Source organism: Triticum aestivum, chromosome 4D (genome assembly GCF_018294505.1).
Source record: "Triticum aestivum cultivar Chinese Spring chromosome 4D, IWGSC CS RefSeq v2.1, whole genome shotgun sequence".
In the NCBI taxonomy this organism is placed as follows: domain Eukaryota; kingdom Viridiplantae; phylum Streptophyta; class Magnoliopsida; order Poales; family Poaceae; genus Triticum; species Triticum aestivum.
Window position 1 is genome coordinate 505,341,592 of NC_057805.1, and position 1,788 is coordinate 505,343,379.

General features: G+C 48.3%; 1 protein-coding gene across 1 annotated transcript; it reads right to left on the bottom strand.

Moving 5' to 3' along the window:
* Positions 1-260: 260 nt before the first annotated feature.
* LOC123100652 (pollen allergen Phl p 2-like) lies at positions 261-946 on the bottom strand. The gene has a single exon (XM_044522544.1). It carries the CDS (start codon positions 895-897, stop codon positions 523-525), a length of 375 nt encoding a protein of 124 aa, XP_044378479.1. The 5' UTR covers positions 898-946; the 3' UTR covers positions 261-522.
* Between the last annotated feature and the right edge of the window lie 842 nt (positions 947-1,788).

The window sequence follows — 1,788 nt, forward strand, 5'->3', positions numbered from 1 at the left end:
CTTGGGTGAACTTGCCACCAGACTTTATTTTAGATGTAATTTTGGATGAGATTCCAAACTTTGTTTAAGTAAAGCGATAAAGTTTCCCCTAAAAAAAGGGAACATAACCCAGTCACACTTTTATAGGAGCACGATGATATTATTGTGCAGAGTGAGTATTTATCTGCAAACCAGATGTTGTACCGATTGATGTCCCCCCCCCCCCCCCCCCCCCTCACACAAAAGAAGAAAAGAAAAATGCACAATCAAGTTACCACATATTTCTCAATCCTAAGCAAATATAGTTTTTTTAGAAACACGGTACAAACGCATATGCTTACCCACACAGGGACACACTAGCCCATATCAACACACACTCCATAACCCTAGCACCGACACAGTTACATACATAAACAACCAGTCAAGAGTGGCGTCGACAACTTTTTCTATTATTCATACATGATATCTCTCTAAAAAACTACCAAAACCCAGGGAAGACCGATTGAACATACTTTTGCGGATCTACGTCAATGGAAGGACGCGCTACCCTTGAGGTGTATAGGTGGTGCCGATGGTGTAGTTGTCGGGGATGACGTTGTCGTAGACGTTCTTCATGCCTTTCTTAGTGAAGTAGCGGAAGTTGAAGGGGCCCACGAGCGGATCGGCGCTCTCGAAGGTCCATAGGCCGCCCTCGCCCTTGGTCATGGCCACCCAGTCGTCGGCGTCCTGCTGCATAATCTCCAGCTCCGAGATGGTGTCGCCTGGCATGTCGTAACTCACCAGCACCGCCAGCTTTTTCTTGCCCGGCCCCGTGTCCGACCCCTTCTCCACCGTGAAGGTCACCGGTGCCGCGCACCACGCGCCCGCGACCAGCATCGCCAGCAAAGCCACCGCCAGCAACCTTCTCGAGGATGCCATCTCGAAGATAGATTATCGGTTGGAGCTGAACTACGCACGTGTGAGCTGTGAGCCGTGTGTGTGGATGATGATCTACGTTTGTGGAATTTATATATGGGCGCTCGCGGTGGCCATGCTTGTCCGTTGGCGCGTATGTGGCTCGCCTTGGTCACCGGAGCTGCTCGTGCTCATGTGTGGCCTGGCCGCTTGTTTTGGCATGCATGATTGGATATCATGGGCATCGTGCCATATATAGCTAGGCGCGTACAGGCGTACGTACACACACCTACATGATACTACGCGCTGCAATTTTAGACCAGCTAAAACGATTCCAGTCTTCGTCACCTGGAGAAGAAGCGCATGTGAGCCCGTTCGTCGTCACATACATGAACCAATGTTTTCTTTGAAACTCCAACACCACATATGATCGAAAGAATTGGCAGTGCATTGCCACCAGGAGGGCCATTGTGCTCCAACAAGAAGCTCAGCAGCTTTACCTTTTCAGCGTGTCGCATCAAGTTGTTGGTGTAGAGGTAAACATGATATGGCCTATGAGACATATGCTCGCATCCACCATCAAATTCTGTCATGTTAGAAACGGCAATTTCTAAGCTTCCCAAGGCATCATCTTGCTTTAGGCGCATGGCCTTGTCATCCTTCATGGTTTTTGTTCGAGAACGCTTGAAAGGAATGGCTAAATACAAGCTATTGCTAGATGAGTCCACACGATGCTAACCATGTCAAACCATGCACTGTTTGGGAGGGTTTGATACCTCAAGGTGTGAATATTAATATGAGAATCACAACTATTCCACACTTTAGTAGTAATCTTCCGGAGGACATTATGGCCCATAATCTTGAAAACAAGCTGCTGGCCAGCTGCGACGAGGAATTGGCCTATGGACTTCTTTT